Below are 26,207 nucleotides of genomic sequence, written 5' to 3'. Positions count from 1 at the left end.
TCAGCTCCTTACTACTTCTTAGGAACTTTTTTTAAATGAGCACAGAATTTGAAACACTCATTTCATGAGAGATTTCTGTATTAATCAGTTTTGTAAATCCACCTTTGTAAAATGTGCACTTAAACAAAACCCTGTGTGGGAACGCCGCAAGCTCATAAGATTCTTGAATTAACGCCAAAAAATGTTCACGCTCCGTGGAGGTGGAAAAGTTGGCGTATCAGCAAAAGCAAAGTGCGATGGAAACACAGACTCAGCAAATGAATCCAAGACGTACGTGAAGCACGCGACTCAGGCGAAAACGCCAGATCCGTGCGGAGCGATAAGGAGACTGTAACATCCCTAATCCGTGATTGAAACAAAGGTCATATTTCCATTACTTTTTCTACACCCCCCCCCCACCACCACCATTTAACGTTGACTGGTACTCTGTTAATTACATCATCTCATTGTGACCTCTTCTCGTTCAGTGGCTTAATGGCAGCCGACTGGAAAATTAGCACCACCAGCTGTTTAACTTCATGAACCGACTCCTAATATTTGCATAATGATAGTGAATGGAAATGCACATTAATTTCCACTTCCATGTTGATTTTTCTCAATTTAATTAAAATCTGCGCTACATTTGGATGGAAACCTCCCTCATGTCATTATGAACTGAAGCCCTTTCGGTTTTTCCAGCGTTTTTTTTTTTTTTTTCAACAAAATTGGAAAAAATGCAGTAGGTGCTGGGAAACTGTGACAGGCTTTTGTGTATATTTTATGACAGTTTTTTTTTTTTTGTTAGTGTCAAGGTTGGACAGATGATACAGGAGTTGTAAGGGAACCAAAAAGAGAAACTGAAGTAAAAACAAACCAAATACAAGGAGATGGAAAGCAGAGGGGCACTGGCTGATTTTTTTTTTTTTCTCAGATGGACCAGGTGAGCCGAATCTCCTCCTCGACGAGCCGACTCCACGCACCTGCAGGGAGAGGCAAAGGATTCCTGTCCGGAGGGTCGTCACAATAAACCAAACAATTAAAGAGATTTCTAAAAGAAATTAGCTGATAATTGAAATGATCGTAACTTGCAGCCATGGTTATGAAGAGAAATTGCAAGAAATGCATGTATATCCATGAATTGCAGGGTAATTTTAAAGCAACTATAATGGTGCTATTTTGATTTTAATTTTTTTTTTCTGGATCTATTTATTTATTTATTTATTTAACGGCTGTGAAAACATGTTCTCAGTCGGTTTTTTTTAAACATGAGCAATGGGGTCTTGCACAAACATACAAAACGAACAGTTTTTTTTTTGGTTATTTCACATGAGATTTCTCTGTTTTTGTCTGTGCTCCTCTTACTGGTTTGAAGTGGGTGGGTTCCCGTTTCGGAAAAACGTAATGTAACAAACTTCCATTAATCAAAATCTGATTTTTGGTGTCCTATAGAAATATTTTTATTTCGAAACCAAGTTTTAAAGGGCTTCAGGGAAAAAAAACAGCAACTAAAATCTTCTACTAAATACATTCATTATTAACAGAGAAATGCTCTTCGTTTTAGTCAAGTTCTGACTTTTTTCTAATTATTCCTGTACCTTTGTATTCATTTAAAAATACTACACTATGATGCCAATCGGATACTGTAAATACCAAAAAATGTCAAAGACCGGAGGTCTTGCTTGTTAGCTCTGCCAAGCAGCTACCGTTAGCATTTTTAGCAACCGCCATTAGATCGTTGGACAGACAAACCGTAGTGATTTAAGTTATACACCTTGCGGCAATGCTCTTGAATACTTTATAAGCTTGCAAATATATTAAATAGTAAAATTTTAAAGAGATAAAGCTACTAGACTTGTTGACCACTAGAGGGCAGAAAGACAACGCGCACTGGCCGACGCGGCTGGTCCTCGCGCACAGTTTGACTGATGGGTAAAGTTGGAGGTTAGAGAGTGTTGGTTTAAAAACACTGACTGTGAAAGGGAGGAACGCGCACACAAAGATCGGCAGACCGCCAAGACAAAGGGAGGTTAATTAGAGAAAAATCACCCCCCGGTGTGTAATTGAAGAGTTGTGCTCAGAGAGCGGAGGGTGCGACGGCGTTCCAGCGAAGACTTTTAAAGCGGGGGAATATTATAGGCTCATTTTCGGCGCCGTTTCACCGCCGAATGCCACCCAGCAGGTGGGCAAGAGCCACTGATTTCAGAGTTATTTCTTTTGTTATTTGTGTTGACAACGGAGATGGAAATCCAAAGTAAAGGAAAATATCACACGGGGTAGATTATTGCTTTGATTCTCTGTTCTTTTGCCGTCCAATTATGAATTTCTTCATTTTTTTTTTTTCATCTTTACTTCAATTTTCGTGCCTCGCCTCTCCTCTCCTTTTCTATTTTTCCTTTCTCGTCCCTTCATTGGTTTTGATTGACACAAGCGATTACGTGGAGACTGTTGTTTACAATCGATTGATTCCCGCTGGCAAATGCGTCCATTTAAATGTTACGGTGAAAGCGATCAGATGGAACAATTTTGCGAGGCGCGGCCGAGGCTCGAGGCTCAGGTACAGCAGACGGTGTAGGGAGGGATGAGCTTTTAATCAATGCTAAGCATTATCGCTGCAAAAGAAAATAAGTCACGCAAATTAAGTACTTTAAGGGAAACTGTAATGAAAACTGAATCCTCTGCAATAACGCTTTGGAGGACAATTTAGCTTGTGATTGCAAATTTAAATAGCTACTTTATCTTTTTAAGAACTTACATTTCTGTCATGCTTCGGGGGATTGCATAATGTTCTTCACTGCCAGAAGAAGCAGTTCATTCATTCCAAACTACTCTGAAATTTTTGGCCACCGAGATGTTTAGAAAAGGATCATTTCTTTTCTGGCGCGAGGGCTGTGAATAGAACAACAACTTGCTCAACTCCAGGTGGTTTAAGGACAGCAGCAGCATCACTTTTGAACTTTTTTATTACCAAGAATACAAAAAAATATCTACATTCACATACCACGTACTGTAGCATGACTGACCACATGGATTTCAAGTAAACTCCACCCAATCGAATTATCAAAACGTACCATCAATTCCCTCCCAGTGTGTAAAATCCTTTTTTGTCTTTTGGTGTTTTTGTGTTTTGCACCTTTTTTTTTTTTTTTTTTCTCCCAAAATGTCGTTTTTTTGTTTTTGTTTTGTTGTTGTTGTTGATGTTGTTGTCCTTTTTACATTTGGCACTTGATGCAGATAATCGATGTCTCTGTAGTCCACAGGATTAGAGGATCAAGCCACACGTGTGCGGCGGCAGAAAAACAAACATCAGTATCTCTAACAGGACAGATCAAACCTCGATGTCTCTGTAGTCCAAACAGGAGATCAAATCAGCACACGTGTGGGCGTGCAGAAAAACAAACATCAGTATCTCTAACAGGACAAAGGCGACTCGGTCAAAGTCTTGTTCCAGGTGGACAGATCTTAAAGGCAAGGGTCATGTAAAAATCCAACCGTCTGCTGGGATATGTCCAGCTCCATCGAAAGATTTTTCAAAAATGGCTTCCCTCTTCTCCTAAAGTGTGTGTGTGTGTGTGTGTGTGTGTGTGTGTGTGTGTATAGCGGAACCGGGTTTTTGGGACAGAAAAACAAAACAAAACAAGAGAAACAGAGTCACAATACAACGAGCTCAAAAATGATACAAAAACAATAATACAATAAACATTTCGACCTGGGAAACCCACAAGGCATTACAGCATCACCATCTCCTGTGCATGGCGTGTGACATTTGGAGAGGCGTCGCAAACGTTTTTTTTTTTTTTTCTCACATAGACTGAAAACAAGGGGCAGTTACAGCATGTATGTTACAACAAACGTGATCTTTTTTTTTTTTTAAAGATTTCCGCGCACGGCGGCAGCTTAAGTACAGTGTCGGTTTAAAGTACCCAAATAAGTTAGCAAAAAATATAAATACAGCACATGAAACAAAGAGATAAATTAAGACGTGCCACCGATGAAACGAGAAAAGGACACGCCTCCGATTGCAGCGACGACGCCTCACTTTCTTTTTGTCCGTCAGTGTTGTGGTCTGAAACATCCATAAAAGCACAAGCTCAGAAGAGTGGATAAGGATTTCAGAGTTTGTCTCCTGTGCTGCTGCGAGTCAGCTTGTCCCGCTCCCCTCCGTTTTCATCTCGGGCATAAATCGCTCAACACTTTGAACCAAAGGGGCTCTGCCCGTGGCTGGGTCAGGCGGGGGATTTAACATGTGCTTTGAAGCCGTTCCTTTGCGGGCCCCGTGAGGCTGCCAATCCAAGTCTGTCTCTGAAGCCCCATCCCTGGGGGAGATTTAAAACCAGCTCACACTGCTGCTACTGCTGCAGGCATCGCAGGCCTCCAAGGCTGTGAAGAATCGAGGCTTCGGCAGGAATTCAAGTGCTAACAGTCATGGATGTGGACGTAAGCACATTCCGGCTTTATTGTGTTTTTCTCACACACTTTTTGTCTGTTTTCTCACTTCTCTGATGTCTCTTTTTTGTCTCTCTTCTTCTCTTTTTGTTGGTGTAGTTTGTCAAAGATTGAAAAGGCGAAGGTTCAGGAGTTCTACCACATTGGAGGGCTATTTGTCTCAAGCACGCCGTACATCTCGGCGAGTTTTTTAAAACGGGGCCCCCAGTCGTTGAGGTAGTCGTACTCGTGGTCGGTGTTCGTGGTTCCCGACTGGAGCGAGCTGAGCGACTCAGCGACCGAACCCTCCCCCTCGTACGCGTAGGTCTGCAGGGAGTCATAAGGTGGGGCGCACGGGTCCATGTCAGCCTCCAGGAGCTTTGCCAGCACATATCCGTGGACGTTACTGTCCCCGCCGCCGCCCATCACGCAGGCTTGAGGGACGTAACGCGATAAGCTTTCGATCTCCGGAAGCATGTCCTGTCTCATCTTGCCCAGGTGGTGGTGGGCCTCACGCGGGTTCCACATCGCGGCGATGTCGAAGGCCTCGGTGTCCTCCTCGCCGCCGCCTTCGTCGTCGTAGCGCACAATGTTCTCGTGGACGTTCTCCTCCTCGTCACACAGGTAGGGCTTCTTCCGATGAGTCCGCAGGGAAAGCATGAGCAGAATCATCACTGTTGTAAAGAAGAAATAAAACAATTGTCAGCAAACTGTAGAGACTGACCGGAAGGTTTTATGTATCTCAAGCTACAAAAAACACCTTTTTGAAATGGCATTTTAATAGAGGAGTAACACAAGCTTTGTGCAAAGAGAAGGCACAAATACATCTCAGATTTATGAAATCTGGAAAATCTGAACTAGTGGTAAAGCTGTTTAGCAATACCTTGTTTATCACTTCATGTTTTAATCATCTATCAAGTTAAAATGCCAAACATTTGCTAGTTCCAGGTGGTTTCCAAACGAATTTGCTGTTTGTCTCCATTTTGAGGCATTCTAACTTTGAGGACGTCATCTTGGGCTCTGGGGACTCGGGAGAGGCATTTTTCCCTTTTTTTGACGTCTTCAACAATTTTATTTTATTTTTTAACCAGTTTATCAGAAAAAACAAAAACAAAAAAACAACATGGAATCCAACCTTTGACCTTGAAGTTGTGGATGAAATAGCTTCTTGGAAAATGGCACAATGACAATGAATTTCGAGGGTTGAAGATGTTCGTTTTTTTTTTGTTTTGTTTTGCTTGTTTGTCTGTTTTATTTTCCCTCCATCGTGTCCCACACGGACCAAATGAGATGTCTGCAACAAGAGCAAGACATTTGGCAGGGGAAGAGCCTTGCTCTTGCAAATCTTTGGACCAATGCCTCATGGACGGGCCAAAGGTGAAGGTACACGAACGCATAAAAAAAACATCGGGCAGTTGCCATTAACTGGAATATTTGGCTAGAAACCCTTTTCTTAGTCAGATTACATTTTTAACTGTTGTAATAGCACGATGTGAAAACAGTGACCAAGGGTGAGCCGCCGGGCAGCAGCAGGCCTTGATTTAAATCACTGCAGCACTTTGGCCAAAAACATCAGTGTGTAAAACAGAGTGTGTGCTACCACTCAAATATTTGCGATGTACGGGTGAAGTAATCCAATTTGAAGCAGAATACAAACATGAAATGTGCTATCTGGACTGAACTAATGAATATGCATGTTATCCAGATATTATTTATCACCTCAGAAGTGACTAACTTTTCGCTGCACTCTTGCTAACAGCGTCGGAACAAGGACGTGAAACACTTAAGAGTAGAGATGTCACTTTGAAAAAAAGAGATTCCGCAGGAGCCAAGGCATCTCCCAGCGTGACATCACTGGAGCGGGATTAAATACGGGTTTCTTTTTGCACCCTGGCAAAAGTCTAGCGTTCACTGGCACCAGCTGCCCTGTGGCGTCACACTCTCTTTTCCCCTGGATGCTGATATGGACCCACTTTATCTCTCCCCGCAGACCGGTAACTGAGAAGGACGGCTCGGCAGGTTGACTCACTCTGCTCCACTGGGAGGCTGCAATAAATTTAGGTAGAATATCTTTGCTTGCTTGGAGTCTGAGCTCATTGTTACTGAATAGACATAATAATTCTTATTCCAAAGGAGGAGTTTTATCCATTTTTGTACGTGTAATTTAGTGGTTATGTCACAGGCCCATTGTTGCATATCACCAGTTAGTCTGAAATCAAGGATCTATTGTTTCAAAAATAATGGGTTAGTAGATCCGGCCGCTGCTCGTCATTGTAAATTGAACATGTGCTTTGAAAGAAAAGCTTGACGGGCGTAGCAACTGTAACTTAGGACGCCGGGGCTCAAAATTGCATCTCGGTGAAGTCTGAACCTTTTTTTCTTTTGACGTTTGTATCACACTTCCTGGCAGAACACAAGGATGGTTCCTAATAATATCTTCGAACACGACCTGGATGAGCAGCAGAAAATGGTTGGATTGAACCACTAATAAAACAAGTGACTGATTGATTGACATATTTCACGTAAGGTCGGAGAGCCGGGTCAGCAGCACTGGGGTTTTTTCATCCCGTGCTTTTTAGGGCTTTTCAAGACCTGCAGGTTTGGCCTGACATTGTATAAGTTTATCATTAGGACAAAAGGCCACCGGCTCCTCTCTGCCCACCATCACAGCGGCAGATCATAACTCACCCAGCAGGACGAAGATACAGGCCAGGATGGCGATGAGGGCTCCTCGGCTGAGGCTGGCGGGCAGACTGTAGGCCTCGGCGTTGCACGACATGACGTTGCCCTCCTGGTCGCAGCCGCACACTCGGATGGTCAGCGTGCTGGTGCTGCTCTGGACCGGCTGCTCGCCGTCGGAGATGAAGATGGGCAAGTAGAATAGGTTCTGGCCCTGCTGTGACCAGCCTCCGCGCCGAGTCAGGATCCACGCTGTGTTGTCTGGAAAGCGACGAAGAGGTCGGGGAAAGGTTGAGTTAATGTACGGAGACAAGGCGCTTGGAGACTTTTGAGCTCAGACCACTTATTCTGCAGTGGCTGACTTTCCCAGATAAGAGGGTCCAGGGCACGTACAGTAAGCATCAACGTTCACAGAGCGCAGAGCACAGAGTCGTGGGAGTTTGGGTTGATGATTTGTACGGCTGTGAAGATGAAGCGATGATTTGCAGCGATTTAACTCCAGTCACTCACTGCTTGATTTTACTTACTACAACATACACAAATAGCCCTGACGAGTCCGACAGCTTCTGCTGACTTCAGAACCAGAATCTACGTCAACACTGAATCCCTTAAATTCTTTTCATACAGTTTATTTTTTTCCGACAAAATTTAAAGTATTTAGTCTTAAAAAATAAATCGGAGTATACCTTCATTCCGCCATCTCCAAACTCGACCTTAGTGGTCTCCATTGTAACAACAGCCCGGCCCTGGACTAATGCTGAATTGGTAAAGAGGTCAGTCTCTCCTGCCTTATGCAAAGGTGAACTTACAGTTCCCATACCGGGAGCTGAGCCCGGGGCCATCTGGACGAAAAACGGACCATATGAGAAGCTCTTTGTCGTAGCTGACACTGACTTTACACTGTAACCCAGGCAGACTTGGAGGACAGTCTGTTCGCCGTGTGCAGTTCACGGCGCAAGTTAGGAAAAAGCGCTGCTGTTCCTCCGGAGCAAACGGAGCTAAAGCTTTCAGGGTTTCCGGTGACCGAGGACGATGGAAGGACTCGGCATCGCCCCTCGGGCCGCCTCCTCCACAGGAACAAAACTGTGACGATGCACGAACTGTTGATGCTACGCTTGGCTTCGAAGCAGGGCCACCGTCCCACAAAATGCTACATTTGAACACCTCTCTCCCTTAACCGGGACAAAACATCAATCCTAATCCACGCAGTGCTGCTGGAGAGCTAACGCCCTGACCTTCGGCACCCCAGACTTGTCCGGATGTTTACCTTGGTTGTCTCTCAGAGTGAAGTTGGGGTTGTTCGCGGCCTCTGGAGCCAGGCTGTAGTAGAAGTGTTGTCCACCCAGCGGCTCATCTGGATCCACCGCCGTCACCGTCTGGATCAGCTGGATTACATCAACACACAGTTAGATCCCAGTGGGAGACAGGCACTGATTTTCTTGGTATTGGAGCAGCTGCAGCTCCCATGACGCTTTACAGTCCTTCTACTGTATCGGTTGTAAGACAGTTCAGCTTTTAGGAAAACAAAATATGTACGCAAACATTAAGTTATCATGCTTTTTAAGACTATAACATACTTAGTAACTACAGTAACTAGGAGCTTTAGCTGTAAAACATGTAGCGGAGTAAAAAGTTGGGTATTTTCCCTATGGGGTTTGGTGGAGGAGAAGTATGAAGCAGCATAAAAAGGTACCTCAGGCCTGAGTGTAAGAGCAGTACTTGAGTAAACTCACTGACTTTCCACTACTAACGAACTACACGCAGTTCTCAGGTGAGTCGTGTTTCCGTACCTGCCCGGCTTTGGCGTTCTCACACACATAAGCCTCCAGGTAGTGGGTCAGCAAGGGAGGATTGTCATTCACGGACTCACGGCCCACGACACACCACACACACACTTGCATCTGCGCTCTGCAGGAACAGGCAACACACACACACACACACACACACACATACAGTAAACACACACGTTGGTCAGAAGCTGTAAGATGCAATGTGGGATCTCAGATAAATGATTCTTTGGGGATCCTGCTTAGCTCAGTTTGTGCCTCCCTTAATCTTCCCCTCATTTACAGCGAGCCGTCGGCACATTAGGGCCTCTCATGCTTAGATTACAATTCTATTATTCTCCATTACAATCAGCAATTTGCATACCTTAACCGGCTGTGTAATAGGCAGTAGAAACACGGTTAGCGGGCACTAACCACTTCCTCAGGTTTCATCACGTGATCAATCAATCAATGGTGTGACTTTGGCTCTGGAGGTCAAAGCTCCAAGAGGCCTCGTGGTGTGTGTGTGTGTGTGTGTGTGCGCGCGTCTGAGGATCAGAAAGAAGTAATCAAATCTCCAGGTCAAGTGCAAGGGGCTGTAACGGCGCTGAGGTTCTACCTGAAGTGAAGTGAAATCCGTAGAGTGAAAATGTATTGGAGTTGAAGCACAGTACAAAGCAGTTTAATTAAACTGTGGATATCGATTGAGTTGCTTTTAACAAATGGGAATTTTGCTCCAAATGAAATGAAAGAAGATGATAAAACCACGTTTTAATAAACCTTTTCCACAGAAGAATGGGTTTTTTTTTTTTTTTTTTTTTTTTTACGTGCCACGGTAGGAAAAGCGCGGGTTTTTTAATGATAACATGAATAAAGACTGAAGACTGAATTCCATTTGGCTGCTAGACAGCTGTGCTCTCCCAGCTGTGAAGAGTTGGATGCAGGTCTGTGGACAGCCTGTAAACCTCACGTTTAACATTAACAGCTTCACATCATAATATACTGACGTTTTCCTCAAACGATGAAGCCTTAATCCACAAAAGACTGACTTTTGTCAGAAGATAAGGATTCGTATGACGATGACTTTTTCTCATCATCTCTGTGACTATATTGTCACAACGGTTTTTCTCTACAAGTTTTTACTGTGATATTGTTTAATATTCCTTTTTTTTTTTTTGACATTTTCAACATTTATTTTTTCATAAATCCCAACTTTATGTTGTAATATAATGACTTCTCTTAAATGTATAACTTTTTAAAAATCATAATATAATGAATGATTCTCATAAAGTGAATTAATCTGCATACTGCTATGACCTCTTGCAAGAAATTATGACTTTGTATCATAATATGACTCTTTCTAGTCGAATTAGAACTTAATCCTCATAATTTTTCTCTTCAATGACAAGTTTTTTATTTGAATATTATTACTTTTTATGAGCCCTTTTGCTTGATCTAATGTTGCTTATTTACTACAAAGACTCAGTTTTACTTTGTTCCAGCTAATTTTATTTTGCCCACGCTGTTTCTCCATCCTTTTTGTTTTTCTTCATCCCCCTCCTATCTGCGCCCCCTCTCGCCCTCTTCATCTCCATCACATCTTTAATTAATCACCGTGCGGGACGTTATTTAATTAGCCATTAACTCAATTACCGTCTCCTTTTTATTTTCTTTTTTTTTTTTTTTAGGTGTGTCTACCAAGCGAAGAGACAAACAGACAAACAAAGCAAAGACCGGGAGGATGAAGGTGACTTTCAAGGCTGCCAGCTGTGTGCAGATCTGTTGGGCGTCTCCTGCTCTACACTACATAACTCCGCGGGAGCTGTTTTTCAAAATCACCGGTTCTGCATTTGTGCAACTATATTAAGCACATCTGGTTTTTTTTTCTGTATAAACCCACAGCATGAATCTCCTTGTTACCAAACTAATACTGTCTGGAGTTATAGTCCTAAAAGTACAACTAACACTAGACTTTATTATTGCTAAAATAACTGCCATCATTTTGTGAGGATTTTCTGTCTGATATCCCTGTAAACTGAACGTCTTCGGGTTTCAGACTGTTGACCGAAAAAAAACGAGACATTTGGAGACGTCGCCTTGGGCTCGAGTGGAATACGAACTTACCCGCACAATGTGTCCTCCCAAATGTTGAATGTTGTCAAGCGAAAAGTCATGTTTTAATTCGGTTTAGACGGCACACGAGCGACGCTATGTCAGTTTGTTGAGAGAGGGGAAAAACCGTCTTGTGTCACTCGTCACAGGATTTACGGGGCTACGACAGTTCACCGGATTTTGCCAAGGTGGAGATGACGTGCAGGGGAGCGTCCGTTTGTGTTTGTGTGTCTGTGCGTGCCACGTACTCATCTCCATGGCGAGGACCGTGATGTTGTGCCAGCCGTTCTCTTCCCGGTCCAGCGAACGCACCGTCATCAGCGACCCGGAAGTGATCTCGATGTAGAAGTACTTCTCGGGGTCGCTGGACCTCTCGATGGAATACCTGGCGGCACAGAAAGGGCCGTGTGAGCATCAGCGTTGAATGAAATGCATCTTTGTGTGTTTTTTTTTTTTGGGAGCCTGTAATCCCATCCGAGGGCGACGCACGCACGCACGCACGAAACGGCGTGCGCAGCACGTGTGTCTCCGTGCGATAAGGCGACAGGCTGGCAGCGTCTGAGGGCACAATAAGAAGAGGAGGCTCCAGATAAGGCTTAATCAGAGTATCTGCCTCCTCTGCCAAACTGACGCCGGGGATACACAGACCCGCAGCGGGCCGCCTTGGCTCATCTCCCGCCACCGCAGGCCGATTTCGAAAAACACTCTTCCGAGAGCGACGCGCAACAACAGCCAGACTAGCGCACACACACACACACACACACACACACACACAGACAGAGAAGTGGAGGAGAAACAGGAGAAGGTAGCGCACATCCTCTCCCAGGCTGTGGAGCAGAAACCTGTTTATGTAACCATGAGGTGTCCCGTGTTCACACATGGACTGACTTCACCTGTGGCTGCCTCACTCTACTCCCACCTGGCAGAGGTAAAGGTGTGTGCGTGTGTGTGTGTGCGTGTCCGAATCAGGTCCAACGGGATGGCGAGTTGATTAGTCGATCAAGGTTTTTATTCGATGGCGTGTTTAATCATGAGCCGGCCCCTGCCTCTGAAACAACCCTCAGCTATCCCACATCTTTCCCGAGAAATTCTTACACAGAAAGATTCTCACGGGACAGATCACGCTTTCCCACCTGGCTTTGACTGAGTCTTTGAAAGCTCGATGCTGATGTTTTTAAGATGACAAATGTTTCCGACTGTGCTGATTCAGTCCTCCGTGCCATTGCATATTGAAACACTACAACTCACCGTTAACCACACTGTTTTTTTTGGGGAGGGGGGGCAGCAGGCAGCTCTATGACACACTGCATTTAAATCACTAATTAACACACAAAACTGACGATTAAACTATTTATCTCCATCACATCTGCAGATCAAGAGTTTAATAAAAGACTCGTATAGTCAAACTGATGTATTACGGTCGCATTAGCAGTAGTGTGTGTGTGTGTGTGTGTGTGTGCGTGTGTGTGTGTGTGCGCGCGTGCGTGCCTGTGTTTATGTCTGTGGGGACTGTGTGCCGACAGGGAGCAGTCGTGACTGGCACATCCACGGCTGGCAAGGGTCTCCCTGAAGGAACGCTATTAATATCGTTCCTCCACAGTCATGGGGAGGGGTTGCTGTCTCTCTCTGTGTGTGTGTGTGTGTGTGTGTGTGTGTGTGTGTGAGGGGGCGGGGGCAGATATATCTGCCAGTCATGCTGCAGTCAGTAAAGGAAAGAAATATGTAAACTGGAAATGAGACAGACACCGAGACTGAAGGTCACCTGCTGCTTTTTGTCGTTATCTGTCATCTGATGATGCCGCCGCCGCCGCCGCCGCTGATGCTGATGCTACAGTATCTGGCCTCAGCCCCTCACCCCCACCCTCGGTCCGATCCCTCGGCTCTCCGCTAGCTGCGCCGTGACCCTTCCCCGGGCCCCCGAACTGGCTTACTGATGCGCCGCCAGAGTACGGTGCCGGCTCGGGGGATTTCATGGAGACATGATATTCAGATTGGAGCTTTAGCTGCATCAGTGGCTCACTGCTCTGATTTTCCCCGCTCTCCAGGAATGAGAGAGTTCTCAGCTAGGTGCCATCGGTGGCTCGGCATCGAAGAGGTTCGGAGCGGTGGTCTCCGGCCTGGAGGTCGGGACCGTCTATGAATCTAAGAGTTTGAAGAGTTTGATTGACTCTGGAAGGCAATAGTTTATAACATTGCCATGGCGACCCATGGGACAACCAGACCATATACCGTAGAGGACACACGAGACTTGGTATAAGCCTCCGGCGCTTGTCCAATTTCTCACAGTATGTTTCTTCATATTGCCCAAACCTAAAAAGAAGCACAATTCTGCTGCACCCCACTATGTCGATTTTTTTTTTTTAAGGGGTTGTTGTGCAGGAAATAGCGAATGAGGAAGAAAATTCGGGACACAGCGCTTGAATCGCCGAGCGCGAATTCAGCAGCAGACGCGAACTCGACGCGCACAAGCAGCCGCCGCGTCATCCGTTTCCCGCGCGCTACGTTTCGCCCTAATCGAGGCCGTAAAAAGCGGGCAGCTGGGACGGGGCGCAGCTTGTGCCATGTGAAACACTCATTTACTGCCGCAGTCATTGATTCCTTCGGATGATTAATAGCCTAATTAAAGGCTTTATGTCTAATTAGTTTATGAGAGGTGCAGTCTGGACAGTCAGCCCGCCACGCAACATCTGTTCTGTTGGAGCACAAAACATTCACTCCTCTGTTATTGAAGAGTAAGTCTTCAGCGCCCAGTCTCTCTGCGGTGACTGATTGTTGGATGCTGCAACTTGTCAGGGTTGTTATTAACATGATTACGTTTGCCCTGTCCATCCTCGGCTCCGTCGGCGTCAGCCGCCCCTACCGTGGAGCTCTCGGGCACACATGTAGATGCAGAAAGGGAGCTCAGTCACGTTGCTCTGCTGGGGGTGGGGGAGCGGGGGGGGGGGGCCTGCGGTCGGAGCCTGCTCCGGGAAGTCATGTTGTGATGCTGCCCCCTGCTGGACCCCGGGTATTGTTACACCAGCAGAGCCACCGGTTTGACCCCCGCCGGTGAGCGAGGAAAAACTGCAGACTCACGATAAGCTGTTCGGCATTAATATTTAAGGCCTTCAGAGGGAAACATCTCCCTCTGATTTAGTCCTTAAAGTCTGGAATTGAGTTCATTTTGTTATTAAAAAAAAAAGAATTCAACCTGTTTTCAATACAAATCTAATTTTGATAAAAATCAACTTTTTTTTGTAAAAACAGGTTAAAATGCAAAAAGTCTTTAGAACAAAATGCAGCTCAGGCATTATGTTAAAAGTTCCTTTTGCACATTTTACTGTTTATACTCGTATACTTTAACTTGGTGATTTAACAAGATGTTGAATGCCTGACCTTTGCCTGTAAGTGGAGTACTTTTTGAACTCGTGTACGTGCTTTTACTGAAGTGAAGGATATGGATTCTACTTCCACCAATGCAAAGCATGCACTGTGAGAAAAGGAAGACAAAAAAAAAAAAAAAATCCAGACAACTGACTCGCTCTCATGCAGTTAGGTGCCTAAATGTCTCCAATCCAACCTGACTTTTACTGTAAATCCATGCACTCATTTTACAGGGATATTGTTGAGACATACCCTACAATGAAATTCAATGAGAGCAGCTAAATAGCAGCCACGTTTATTTAGTCATTGTGTTTTTCCCGGTTTGCTTTTCTGACAAGCACGTGGAGCCAGGACAGGGTTCTTTCATCGTGTTCCCCCACCTCACAGTGTTGTTGGCAGCATCGGGATCCCTCGCCGACAACGTCCTCACCAGCGTCCCGATCTCAGCGTCCTCTGGAAGCTCGATGTAGTACGCCGGCAGGTCGAACAGCGGCGGCTCATCCACGTCCTCCACGCTCACGTGCACGATGGTGACGTCCTTGAAGGGCCCGCGCTGGCGGAAGGCCGGGTCCGGGTGGGTGTTGGCGCCCTCCACCTTCAGAGTGTAACTGGGCTTGATCTCAAAGTCCAGCGGCTGGAGGGTGGACACACACAAAAGCCATTAAACAGACGGTTTCTGAACTTCTGCTGCACTTTGGCCGCAGTTTTCAACACAAGTTGACAGTAGAAATTAAGTCACACAATTTTCAGTCAAGGTTCTCATTCAGGAAATACTTTAATTTGTGCCAGCATTACATTAAAGAAAGATATACACATCATGTCTCTGGGTAAAAATATCACCAGAGAAGGTGACATGCCAGGGCGAACGGTTAGGGATGCTAGGGGACATCTGAAAGGTTAAGAGAGCAAAACAGATGTTTCTTCAAAAAAGCCAAACACAAAGTTTTTTTTTTTTTTTGTTAGTGCCGGATTTATCAAAAGACACTCAAAATCAAGAATGACATGTAGACAGCACTTTGCAAGGCGTGCAATGTTCGCCCCAGTCAAGGAAATATTAAATTGCCAGAATTTTAATTGGAGTTTTGAGCCTTTCTTCCTGTTTGACAAAGAAGCCTTTTTTCGGGGTTTGTACCAGGGTTGTAAACAAATAAAATGTACAAGCCCAGGTCGTGTCGCCTTCTTTTATGAAACGTATCATAAATCCTAAGTTATTATTTAATAAAATACTACTGAGTCTGTAAAATCCAGTGTTAAAATAAGACCTGTATTAAAGGAACGATGCAGATGGTTAAAATGATTTACATTATTTATCACCTGTAACTGTGTGATGTGATAAAAGTCGACGGATCAGTCTCCACGAGTACCTTTTTCACTGTAATGATGCCGAACAGGCCGGTGGGATCCGTGCTGATGTCAAAGGTGTCTCTTCCATCTCCATCAATGATACTGTACGTCATCTCAGCGTTGACCCCGATGTCCCTGTCCTTCGCCCAGATACGACCCACCACTGAACCCACTGGAGCTGACTCTGGGACGCTCATCTGGTACAACCCTGAGGAGATGAATTAGCAGTGATCATCCTGTCATGCCTCTGCCGTCTGTTTTACTCTTCTACCCTCTAGAGGGAGCCAAACATCTTCCGTCAACTACACTGCTGCTCTCTCCTCTCAACCTCACATCTGAGGCAGCCTAGAATAAATGGCTCCATAAATGCCTCACACTTGGGTTATATACGGTCTCGTGGGTCGGCTTGAATTTCATCTTCTATTTAACCTCAAAGAAGAGGTGACAGCTGCCCAATTTGTGGTGCTCCCCGCAGTCCAAAGTGAAATGCCTGCACGTTGTGCTCGACAGAGGGGAATCCCTGAAGCTCTTCACAACCAATCAAAGTTCCATCGAAGTGATGGCGTTAATTGATGGGGGACTAGTGATGGAAGTGGCAGTGGGGTGGCAGCGGCGGCGGGTGTTCTCTTTGTCTAGTGAAGCCACCCGTCGGCCAGGCTGAGATGACCACGGACAGCCAGACAACCCCTGACCTCAGGAGGACGGTAATGAGTGGAGCAGGAATGGGGATAATCAAAGAGACAGCATGGGGCGACTGGTAGCTGAGAGGAGGAGGGGAGGGAGGAGGCCGGGGGTAAAGGACTGGGGGCTGGTGGCCAGAAGTAGACAGAGTGAGAAGGGCAGAGGGGCTAACGGCTCGGATGCTCGGGAGAAATCAGGTGGATGGATGTTGAGATGTGTGGTTTTGCGTGGGGGACAAAAACACCCTCGCAAAAACAGCCAACTCTCATGGACGTAAGCTTTCTCACGCGGCGAACAGATGCCACAGTCCCTTTTTTATTGCAGGCGTGCCACGCTGCTGCTTCACTAGCTTACTGAAATGCACCGTAAACCAAAACACAAAGCGTCAACCATCGGCCCCTGAAACAAAAGCCTCGTGTTGTTTTTGAAATCCAAGTGAACTTTGGGGTCATTTGGGGGCATTGAGTTGGGGTTTGTGGTGCGTCTCAGCCACAAATGTCTCCATATACGGTTGGAGATTTAACAACAAATTATGCCCACAGTATACACAATATAAGGTTCATTGTAAACGCAGGTGGAATAAATACACCCTGACTGTACAGAATTACCCGTGTATTCTGTCCTTAGGTGTGATGGTGGTTGATGGTCGGTGCCAAAAGCAAATAAAAGAATGTCCTACATAGAAAATAAAGCAGCTGCTTTACATTCAGAACTTCGTCTGCATAATACTAAACCGAATAATAACAAATGTATACTGTGTATGACAATGTGCTGGTGGAGATCAAACATCTGAACCTTCTCCAAACCCATCAGGTGGTCACAAACCTTCATTATTCTTCACACAAACTGGTCTTACGTTATATCTTTGGAGTACAAAAGAGAACTATTTTGAAGAATTTTCAGCATTCGAAGCAGCATTTTAATGAACGCAAACTAGTGCTGAAACAGTTAGCCAATTAGTTGACCAACAGAAAGTTGATATTAAGAACCGATTCATCATTTATCCACCATTTTTAACCCAAAGGGCCAAAAAGTCCAACAGTTCCAGCTTCAATTACGCGAGGATTTGCTGTTGTAGTCATTGTAAACTGAATATCTTTGGGTTTTGGACTGCTGGTAAGACAAAACAAGACATTTTGAAGACAGCGCCTTGGATTCTTTTAATAATCTTTGACGTTTTGTGGATAAGAGATCAATCAATAACGAAAACAATGCTTTGCTGCAGCCCTGAACCAAGGAATAATTAGTAACTTGGGGGTCATAGCCGATCAGATCTAGGTAATAATATGATTCACTGTAAAGGACACAATGTGTACATATAGCGTTTTTGCATTGCTATTTATTGTGCCACAGTGTCTTCCTACAACCCGTTTCTCTGCCTTTTGTGAGAAACTGTCTAGAACATTTCATTTTTGCTCCTCTCTCAGATCAAAGACTATCAAAAGGGATTAGAAGAGGTCGACGTAGGTTGAGGTAAAGCAGGGGCGTGAATCGAGAAAATCACATAAAAAAAAGGAGAAGAAGAAGCGGGAGAGCAGAAGTGCAGACTGATGCTCACTCTGGTCAAACATGGGCGGGTTGTCGTTGACGTCGCTGAGCGTGATGTTGACGGTGGTGGTGCCGGCGAGCCCCCCCAGCTGGCCGCCCATGTCCTTAGCCTGGATGACCACAGTGTAGTTTTCTCTGATCTCCCGGTCCATGTCGGCCAGGGACACACGGACCACGCCTGAGGAGGGAAAACCAAGGGAGAGGGAAAGGGGGCAAACAGAGACACGGCAGGTGATTTAAAGGTCAGCGATAGGGAACTGGTGACACAGATTACGGTCATGTGTCCGAGCGATGTTGTCCTGGAATGTCAGTGCTCTCCATGGGCCAGACAAGAGGCTGCACAAGAGTGTTATAATGAAACCTCTTATCCTTTTCGACCCTGTACCTAAGGATTTCATTTATTTCACAGCGTTCGGTTTCTTACTACAGGCCAAAGTTGGAACATTTTTTTTCAGATATCTGTCTGTGCTCTTTTTTCTGCTGTTAAACTCTGAATAAATCATACCTAAAGATGTTTTTGTTTTTTTTAAAACTTTAACTAGTATTGTTGCCTATTCAATGATGAATATTTAATGTTAGAGATTTGAAAGCTGTAATAGTAAATAAAGCATTACCTGTATGTAAAGATTACAGTGTTTTCCCTCTCTTGTACCTTTCTCTTCATTGGGTGTAGGATTTCTTTAACATCAAGTATTACGTGTTTTTTTTTTTTTATACACTTTGTCCATTGATTCCTCTCACATACGGATACAGGGAAGTTATCTTGCTCAAAGACACTTCTACGTGTTGACAAGAGGAGATTGGAGTTAAACCAGTGACCCTACAATTAATGTTCAACCCAAGCACCCCAATTTCCTTTAAGGGATTGGGAGATTTCCGCAGCTAAAACCTTGGTCACATATACTTGTAATCAGGTTTTCTGCCGAAGTTTTGTGTGTGCATGACAAAGACTTGAGATAGGGGAAGGATCACTGGGACGGCAGTTTGGCAAGATAAAAGGAAAGATCAATACTCGTGGCGGTGCATCCTTGCATCCAAAACAAGTTGATCCGAAATTTGACTAAAACTGAAACTGACACTGAAGTAGAGAACTGTAGTTTCCGGAAGACTAAGTGAGTTATTTTCAACGGTTGGACTGAAATTCAGACAAATTCGCACTGCGGGGCAAAAACTGTACTATGTCGCTGTAAAGCCTCTAAGTGCTTTGTGAGAGCAGAAAAATAATAATTGCAGAAAGTTTAGAGAACAGAGTCCTTTGTCACGAGTGGGCCTGAAATGAATCAGCCTTGGTTCAAAAATACGTCTGTGGACAGAATGAAGACCTCCATCATGCAAATGCAATTTATTTTTTTTAATCTTTCAGTAATCAGGTAACTTGCTTTGATTGGTACTCAACCTTTAAGGATTTCTGAGTCTAATAGTTCATTCTCCCTATTGTCTGGATCCCAGTGTATTATTACCAAAGACATCCAGTCTACCTGCAGCAGAATCCAACCAAGGTCAGGTCGAGTAAAAAAAAAAAGGGGTTGCACGTGACAGCTCTGAGACTGTATAGTGCTACCCACCTAAACATTATACGTTGTTATGTGATTAACATCTAAGTTGAAAAACCGTGGCCATCAACGTGCCGCTGTAACAGCCTCCCCTACTGTCAGGCTTCCCACCGGATGTCGAACTCAGCTGCACGGATTTGTTCCCATTCAGCCACAAAAGCATTGGCGAGGTGATGCCGGCCGAAAAGACCCGGCTCAAAGTCGGTGTTCCGGTGCATCCCAAAGATGCCGGACGGGGCTGAGGTCAGGGCCCCGTGCAGGCCGGTCACCAAACTGTGAAAACATTTTCTTTGCGGACCTGGCTTTGAGCATGGGGACACTGTCATGTTGAAACAGGACTGGGCCAAACGCAAATTGTTGCCATGCAGTTCGAATCACACTAGCTGAAAATATGGCTTTTTAGATTTTCCTTTATTTGAAATAAGGGGGCCAACCCCAAACTAGGAAAAACAGACTCAGGCTCAGAAGCACACCAAACTAAGTGGCCACATACTGTTGGCAATAGTGATTCACTTGTAAGTAAGTAAATCTCCTTTGCAGTCTCTTGACAAAACCTGTTTCCAGTCTTTATGCCAAGCCAAGCCAACGTCCTCCTGGCTCTGCACTTGACGCACAGACCTTAAGGTGGTATTGACCTTCTCATCTAAATCACTTTAAGAAAGCAAATTTTTCCCCAAAATGTCAAACTATTCATGTCATGAATGAATGTATGTTTTGCCACAAGTAATTCCAATTTTTATGTTCACTGTGACAGATTACACATCTCAGAAGAATCTAATGATAATGAGTAACCCTAAGCCTAGTACACAGACTAAAACTTGCAGATTCACTATCACGGTCCTTCAATAACAAACGGCTACTGATGTGCTTCTTTTTGAACCTGTGAACTCTCTGGTACGGCAAAGTTTCTGGAACCACTCGATCCCCTCAGTACAAGGGGGCTGCGTGTCTTATTCCGTCCTCATTTTCAGTCACACTTTGAGCCGAGCGCGTCCTTTTTCTTGCTGAGCGCCGGGAGTTGGAGATGCTGCACGCTCACAACAAAAGAGCGCAGCGTTTCAGACGAGTGTGTGGCAGTCTCGTAGCAACAGCAGGAGACATGCTGAGCTTCCCACATCCGTAGCTGGTCGGCATACACAGGGGCTCGAAGTATGGACAGCCAAAATCAGACCGTGGTGCGATTACACAGTGATACAGCATTAGAAACAAGGTGGGAAATGAAGGGTAGCGGTCAGGGGGGCGTTAGTAAATCCTGTCTGTCAGTGGTAAGTTTGTCGGCTTTACCACGCCATCTAACTTCATTCATACTTAATACTTCTTACACATTCATATGGAGCTCATAAAATAGTGAAAGTGTCTGGTAGAAGTTTAAAATCCCTCAGCCTCTACATCTAGTGGATGAAAACGCTGGTTTCCCTGGTAACAGTCTGAGTGCTTCAGAAAAGAGCCTTGCGGCGTGTGTGCAGTCGTACCAGTCTTGGCGTCCACTGAGAAGTAAGGCTGGCCCTCCAGGATGCTGTAGACCACACGAGCACTGTTGCCGTACGTGGGGTCGTCCGCGTCCGTGGCGGTCAGCTGGATGACAGATGTGCCTGTTTTCAAACGGAGGCGAAGGTGAGGAGGAGGAGTAGGCGAAAATGAGAATGGCAGGGGAAAGGAAGATAGCGATCAGCAACGCCAATATTAACATTACTCAAAGAAATAAGTTTGGGTTGAGTTTTTCCATCTGTGTTTTGGAGCAGCCCCAGGAACTAACTTTGCTTATTTACTTCAAAGTTACCAAAAAAAGGAGTTTTATGAATAACAGGCAGATGGAGATGGGCCTGTAAGAACGAGAGTACTCTGCGGGGATATTATGTACTTTGCTATTGTTCACCGTGGTTGCGAACTTCCAACAGCCGCTCCCTTAAAAACAACCACCACAAACATGCTCAGGCAACAGTTTAGTCCATCTATCTGCCATTCTGTCTCCTTATTCTTACCTATCTTGGACATTTCGGGTACAGTCGCCTGGTACGGTCCATCGAGGAACTTCGGCTCGTTGTCGTTGATGTCCTGGATCTTGACGATGAACTCGGACTCAGGCTCCAGAGGCCTGTCCGTCAGGCGGTTGCGGGCCTGCGCGCGGAGGACGTACTGGGCCTTCACCTCCCGGTCCAGCCTCTGGAGGGCGTGGATGTCCCCCGTGCTGTCGTCGATGGTGAAGGTGGTGCCCGCACCCTCGCCCGTCAGGATGTACTTAATGGAGCCGTCGCCTTTATCCATGTCTGAGTGGAGCTGCAGAGACGTTTATGAGTCAGTCAAATCAGTTTATTCCACAGTACACAAATACCCAAAGTAAAGATCCACTTTTAAGGCCTATTGTGGGGACATCTTAAGGTGACGTGGGACGTCTAAAAACTTTCCTATAGGGTCAAATTTGTGCCTACATTGCTGGTCAGAAAACTACAAGGGGATCAGTCCCAACATGTCCCAAACACAGATAAAACTGCATCACAGGTTGAAATGAACAGGACTCTAACCGACATATGGTGCAGTCCAAAGTTTTAGGACAGTGACATGTTTTGCGGACATTTAACTAGGTCGTCTGCTACCTTTTTTCTCTTTTTTTATTTTTGTAAACTGAATACCTTTGGGTTTTGGACTGTTTGTCTGACAAAACAGGCAATGTGAAACCATCATTTTGGTGCCTTTTATTATTATTTTTGACACTTTATGGATTAAACAACGAACTGATAAATCAGAAAAATAATTAACAAACGAACTGATAATGAAAATTATATTCATTCATTCATTCATTCATTGATTTCAAAGGATTTGAAACCAATTATTCAATATGATGTCAAGATTAGGTTTCTGTCTCTTTATAATGGAGGACTTTATATAAAACTGTCTCAAACTCCTACACTGGTCATTTGATGTTTATGTAAACACCCTCAAATTAAAGCCGAAGGTCGGCCCCTCTAGCTTCACAGACACTGGTTCATTTTGTGCTGGAGGACTGCAAAAATGTCTCACTCTCTCAAAACTTTCTACTTAGAAAAGGCATTTCTATCGATTCAACACGCCACAACCCAGATTTTTCAATGCTAATTTTGCTATTCCAAAGTTAAGACCCTTTTCAACTAACGCTTACGTTACGTTCTCTATTCAGTCCACATGCTAGTTTGCATAAAAGTACATATGTATGACAATACTGTCAACACACTCCCTCCTAATTAGAGCGGTGGGTAAATGAACTCTAGACCTCCAGGGATGGTGTGGGGTTATATGAATACCGTGACACTGTAGCTGTAAGTAGGCATCAAACCGCAGCTTAAAGCCTATTTGTTGCCATGGGCCCTGCACTGCAATCAAAAGTCTTCTGTGGCCTCTAAGTGCAAATGCTAGGCTGTTGATGTGCAATCACTCCTCACTTTTTTGTACTTAGAGGGTCTCTGCGTATGATGAGTACTTACTGCCATCACACTGGCAGAGCGGAATTAAATGCCCCAGTTGATGTCGGTCTCGTATGTAATCAACAGGCATGCTCAGCGAGGCCCCCCCCCCCCCCCCAGGCCAAAAACACACTCCTTTCAAGACACTTGCTTTGGCCTTTTGTTGTCTGGGGTCACTAAGTGAAATGACCATGCTGAGATAACTGCTAAAAGTTTGCAGCTACAGCACCCGTCCTCTGGTGATAGTTAAGCAGCAATCTTCAGAATACCCATCATTCCCGAGCAGCAGACAATACAGCTTTTCCTATCTCTTTGGACGCTCTACCCACCTGCGCTCTCTCCGGCAAAGTGCCGAGCAGCCCAGCTCGGCCCAGAATAGATTTTTTAATCAACACCCTATTGTGGGCTTCAGCCCCGTGTCTCGTGGTGATATATCTAAGGCCGGTGCCTTTCCTTCGGCTCATCCGCCTTCTCCTGCGCTGATCCCTCCTTTCCATCCAAGCCTATCAAAGGAGGGACTTCGACACTCAGGATATCAATTACTTGCTTCGTCTCAGCCCCGGCCTAAAGCCCAACTACTTCAACATCTCAGCATCTCTGAATACTAAGTTCCTAAACAGAGAGGCGAGGTAGGCTGAACTGACGGTAAAAAAAAAAAAAAACCTAAGGAGGGAGGCTACATTACATCTTCCCCCTGCTTTGTCATATTCTACAATGCCTTTCTGCCTTGAGTGGCTCTCTGGGTAGTAGCCCAGCCTGTCACAACCACTTATTTCATTCAGCTTAGAAAAAATTAGGGTGGGCGGTTTGAAAAGCATCAGCGAAGAAAGGCTAAATGGGAAAGAAGAAGAGGTAAGAATGAAGTGAATATGCTACAGCAGCTGTAAGGAATTTTTCATACCATTAAGCAGATACAGTACTTTCTTCTACGGCACTGGTGGTACTCTCTCAGGACTTGTTATTCTTCTAGCCGTTCGGGCCACGTGACTTCTCAGAATCCGGCGTTTTTTTTTTCCTCGTTATTCCCGAGCGGTGGTGGTGAAATTATTCCAGAACACTAATTAGGCAGGTTTACATCATTCCCAAAGGGAAATTTCAGAGGATGATCAGTTAGTACTGCCATGTTTTTAAAAGTCTACGAGGAATGCTGAGGCAAATTCAATCAAAGGTCTGGAATCAGAGTTTTAAGATCAGGGCAGCATATTTCTTTTAGGAAATTGGAATAAGAAAGCATTTTAATGGCTCTACGTATGGGTTCTGAGAGATCTTAGTACCAAGCTCTGACAGAAGGATCTGCAGGAAGCTCGGGGCAATTTCTATTTGTTACCGGGTATTAAAAACAGATGTCTGAATTCACAATGTGCATGCAAAACAATACAGTGTTTGAGCCAGGACTGTCTACAAGGGTGTCAAATAGGCCCGTTGGTATTTTACTCTCATTCGAGGGGCAAAATTAGCAATACTGCCAAAAACGTACACCGGTTGAGTGCAAAAAAATATAATTATAATGATGAGAATTGATGTTTGATATATTATATTAGACATCTTATGTTAAATTCAAGTACAGTAAAGACATTATTATTTTTAGGACAGTAAAAAAAACACAACAGGGTGAGCAATAAATGACACGCCTTTGTTTCAAAGTGAAAACGAGTCACTGACAAAATTTGGTCTGTATGTCACGTCGTCTGTAGACTCTGACGATTGTTCTAAATAGTCAGTTTTCAACATCTGCTGGTGTCCACGGCCAGTTAGCAACCACTAATGCAGGCAGCTAATGCTAAAATGCCGAAGTGCGGTACAGACTCCTTCTTAATTGTTGTTGTTATTTTTCGGAGCGTCCTCACTCTAGTTTAGAAATGTCAGAACGATACAGAGCGGCATTTCTTTCCTTCTGCCGGTTGTGCAGAAGTGATGGTACGTTTTTATCTTTTAAGGGGGGGTCACTTTTGCAATGGCACTCCCTGTTTCGTACTGAAGACAACTTCATCCAGAAAAGCTTTACCAAAAATGGCAATTTTTCGTTTGAAGTTTGCAAGATTGTGTGTCTCTCCAGTGGCGATGACTGGCCTTACAACTATTGATCAAATGTTCCAATCCCTTTAGCAACCGAACGATCGGGGCGCTCCTTTGTGAGCGTCTGTCGTCTGGTCTTCTCAGAGCGTTTCAGCTGTGTTGCAGACGTGCCGTCCACTTCAGTGGAACGAAGCCAACTGAGTGGAGCCGCGGTTCAGGTCAATTAACTCAATCACTGCTGTCTGGCTCTGGTTCAAAGTGGACAGGAGAGAGGAGGGTGTCCTACTGTGGACGCAGTGCATCCACGGATTAAATTGGGTTTCTTTTTTTTTTTTGCAGTGGTTGAAGCTTGCCTCCGTTCACCCAGGATCTGGATCTTTTGCATTCATGTGCTCAGGCTTGGCCAGGCAGCAGCTTACCTCCAGGCTGCTGAGCTCCCCTACAGGTCATTAGTGTTTGCAACACCTACACCGAGGCAGCTCACGCAGGTGTAGCAGGTGTAGCAAGTGGAAAGGTCATGCAGAAAAGTTGCTACCCTCCTAGGCAAGAAAAGTTCAATACCTCAGTGTGTTTGCATATATGTGTGCATGTTCATGCAGCACAGCGTGAAGTCAACACTGACCTTTCCAATATAAAGTGGTTCCAGTCCGGTGTACTCCTCCAGGACAAAGAACTGGTTCCACACCCAGCCTCTTTTCACCCGCTGGAGCAGCGCTGAGCTGCCCGCGCTGTCCTCCCCCGCGGGCTGGCCCAGAAGGCTGTGAGGCAGAAGGGTCAAAATGCAGAGGGCAACAGGGAGCAAGGTGTTGGCAACTGCTGGAAGATGCAATTGGTCTCCCATCGCGAAGCGAAGAGTAGAATTTGGAGAGACTTTTTCCCCTGCTTCGCGAGTGCAGTCGTTTCCTGGTTCCCTTCTCACTGGCTGCCGTTGGCGTCCTGGAAGAGGAAAAAGGAAAGGACAGATGAGTCTCAGATTTGTGTCCTTTCGGATACCGTCATCCTTTTGTTGTATACTGGGCCCTAGTCTGTGTTGCTCTGCTGGAGACCTGCGGATGACACACATTGGCTGTCTTCTCTCCTGCCTTCAGATTAGCCCTCTACTACTGAGTTTTTGTTGCCTTGTAATGAGCTGAATGACCGTGTGTGCCTTTCCACAGTTGAATGAGGGGGTTCCTCTTATGCCGTCGAAGGGGTCACATGGAGGAGGAGAGGACATAACATGAGGGGAGAATAGGATGAGGGACAGTAGGTACATTCTCACCTGCTTTCATTCGCATTTTCAGTTTCCACATGAAAAAAAACAAAAC

At 45.1% G+C, this 26,207-nt stretch overlaps 1 protein-coding gene across 2 annotated transcripts; it reads right to left on the bottom strand.

Annotated features, from left to right (window-relative positions):
* Nucleotides 1-3,617: 3,617 nt before the first annotated feature.
* LOC120790230 (cadherin-20-like) lies at nt 3,618-25,741 on the bottom strand. Of its 2 annotated transcripts, none has more exons than XM_040127596.1 (12): nt 25,523-25,741; nt 21,430-21,724; nt 20,920-21,039; nt 17,905-18,072; nt 15,686-15,873; nt 14,702-14,955; nt 11,162-11,343; nt 10,808-10,812; nt 8,871-8,945; nt 8,348-8,465; nt 7,090-7,341; nt 3,618-5,075 (listed from the first exon to the last, which is right to left on the bottom strand). In XM_040127596.1, exons 1-12 carry the CDS (start codon nt 25,739-25,741, stop codon nt 4,558-4,560), a joined length of 2,394 nt encoding a protein of 797 aa, XP_039983530.1. In that variant the 3' UTR covers nt 3,618-4,557. The 2 variants fall into 2 exon arrangements, with proteins under 2 accessions (XP_039983530.1, XP_039983529.1); XM_040127595.1 differs by lacking the exon at nt 10,808-10,812 and adding an exon at nt 10,500-10,516 and having other exon boundaries at nt 8,871-8,981; nt 11,207-11,343.
* Nucleotides 25,742-26,207: the final 466 nt, after the last annotated feature.

This window comes from Xiphias gladius, chromosome 5, assembly GCF_016859285.1.
Source record: "Xiphias gladius isolate SHS-SW01 ecotype Sanya breed wild chromosome 5, ASM1685928v1, whole genome shotgun sequence".
NCBI lineage: Eukaryota > Metazoa > Chordata > Actinopteri > Istiophoriformes > Xiphiidae > Xiphias > Xiphias gladius.
This window is presented reverse-complemented; position numbering and strand designations above follow the sequence as displayed.

Bases quoted from the DNA above. Each gene is read 5' to 3' on its own strand.
- LOC120790230 (XM_040127595.1), bottom strand. From the start codon at position 25,741: ATGGGAGACCAATTGCATCTTCCAGCAGTTGCCAACACCTTGCTCCCT. The intron at 15,874-17,904 runs GTGAGCATCAGT...TCATCTCCTCAG, and splicing joins CCCGCCCATGTTTGACCAGA to GGTTGTACCAGATGAGCGTC. The intron at 5,076-7,089 runs GTGAGTTATGAT...TCTTTACAACAG, and splicing joins CTGTATCTTCGTCCTGCTGG to TGATGATTCTGCTCATGCTT.